Genomic DNA, 1,941 nt, shown 5'->3' on the forward strand with positions numbered 1-1,941 from the left:
ATCAGAATATTGAACCTAATTAATAAAAAAGAAAAATGCATAGTCATGATCATTTTAACAGAATGAAAAAAAAAACTTTCAGTTCAAACTTCTTATTTATTTATCTGAACAAAAGTGAGACTTGGTTAAAATTTAGTTTGAAGTTAATATAAGCAGTATTTGTATCAAAAAGACTAGAAAGTAGACAACTAAGGCTCGAGTAGATTTTAGTGTTGTCTCTCACTAATAAAACAGGAAGATGGTCGACAAAAACAAAAATCTTTAAAACAGAAACAAGAGGGATTAAACTTCTAGTATATAAAYGTATTTCAAAGACGACAGGAAGCTCGATGCTCCAAAAACTCATTCGTACCTTAATTATTACTTGGTTCAAATTGGAAACCAGAAAACCCAGACATGGAGTCTATAATAAAGATTTTTATGAGCYGTCGAGCTCTAAAACGCCTACCCTGATGTGTAAAACTGTTACCTGAGTAAAACATTTCAACAGTAAAAACTAAAACCCACATCCATTTTCTTTTTCCAACCAGCCACCAGTTTTATCCCACTCCCACAGTACGTACAGAAGAAAAACACTATATTAGACCAGAATAATGCAGTCCAACACCAAACCACCCCATCAGAAACTACAGCTTTAAATCAACGTATGAAATTCTTCTTAATGATCCTAAAAGGTTTCCACTTGATTGTAGCGGTTGTGATTCAACTAAAAAAAATCAGAAACAGATTTTTTTTTTCATATTTGCAGAAAATCATATTTTCCATTTTTGAGCACAGACTTCTCTAATTAAAGTGCTTCAACATTATTTTGACAACTTTAGTTTGTAGATATTAAAGTTACAAACATAGAAGTATCTAAAAGAAACGTGGTTCTTCTCCATAATTTATCACTTTTTCAGACAAGTTGTCATTTTTTCGTATCAATAAAAGCCTTTTTCCTGTGGAAGCTCTCCATGTTATTGCACAAAATAGACACACTTGGTGTGATGTTCAGAAACGTTAGTTGTAGCTTAAAGTCTTTCTGCTCACAGGATTTCTTCTCCAGTGAGCCGTTAAAGACGTCTGAAACGGTGTGACCCTTCGCTCCAGGAAGTCGTGGTCAGTTGAAGAGCGATTTAAATATTTGGGCTTCTATTTTTGACGTAGAGAGGTGGAGGAGGGGGGGGGAGATAAAGGCAGTTAAGATAATACCGGTGGAACTTGTTGAAGGTCAGGCGTGTTGTACTGCCAGCTCCTGTCCGATGAACCGCCGCAGACGGTCCAGATACTGGCTGTAYAGCTCCACGTCGTTGTGCCCCGCCCCCTCCACCCACAGAGGCTCCACCGCCTTTGGGCAGCGCTCGAACAGGGCCAAGCCGTGAGAGAAGTCAATCACCTCATCCTCTGTCCCGTGGATGATGAGCACCGGAGACGTGATTTTTGACACTTTCTCGATGCTAAAAGTGAGGGGGGAGAAAAAGGAAACACAAATGTCTGAAAACAATCAAATCAGACCAGGTTAGAGAAAAATAATAACCAAACGTGGCGATGTCGTTTAGTCTGAAACACGTTTGTTTATATTTTTATCTAAACAACGATACTGACATCTTTAAAYGACAAAAGCAGGTTTATGTTTGATTCAACCAATACATGACAACAGGGCTGGCCCTGGCTAACTTGATGCCCTAGGCCAGAGACTCTTAACCCATGAGCGCCACCTTGAGGACCTCAAAGGAACAATGGTTTTTAACTTTGGGCTGCAGAGGGCCGTGGGACCACACTGATTTTGAATAAGGTGCAATACACTTTCTCACCACTACCTGCAACAGTGCGCCACTCAGTTGTTTAACACCTTTTTTAATATGTAGAAGAAGAACCTTAGAAACCTGCTGAGAATGGAAACTTATTTAAAATGAAAAATAGAAACAATAATGAAAGTAACTCATGAAAAAACACCAAAGT

The 1,941-nt window shown here is 38.5% G+C and overlaps 1 protein-coding gene across 1 annotated transcript in view; it reads right to left on the reverse strand.

The window, feature by feature from the left end:
• Positions 1–76: 76 nt before the first annotated feature.
• The window catches only part of abhd17ab (abhydrolase domain containing 17A, depalmitoylase b), a gene marked incomplete at its 5' end in the record, with an annotated part of 13,045 nt that continues 11,180 nt past the window's right edge, over positions 77–1,941 (reverse strand). Inside the window, 1 exon segment of the mRNA XM_014002890.1 lies at positions 77–1,436. Coding sequence (XP_013858344.1) covers positions 1,211–1,436 — 226 coding nt within the window. The 3' untranslated portion in view covers positions 77–1,210.

This window comes from Austrofundulus limnaeus, unplaced genomic scaffold (genome assembly GCF_001266775.1).
Source record: "Austrofundulus limnaeus strain Quisiro unplaced genomic scaffold, Austrofundulus_limnaeus-1.0 Scaffold15, whole genome shotgun sequence".
Lineage (NCBI taxonomy): Eukaryota > Metazoa > Chordata > Actinopteri > Cyprinodontiformes > Rivulidae > Austrofundulus > Austrofundulus limnaeus.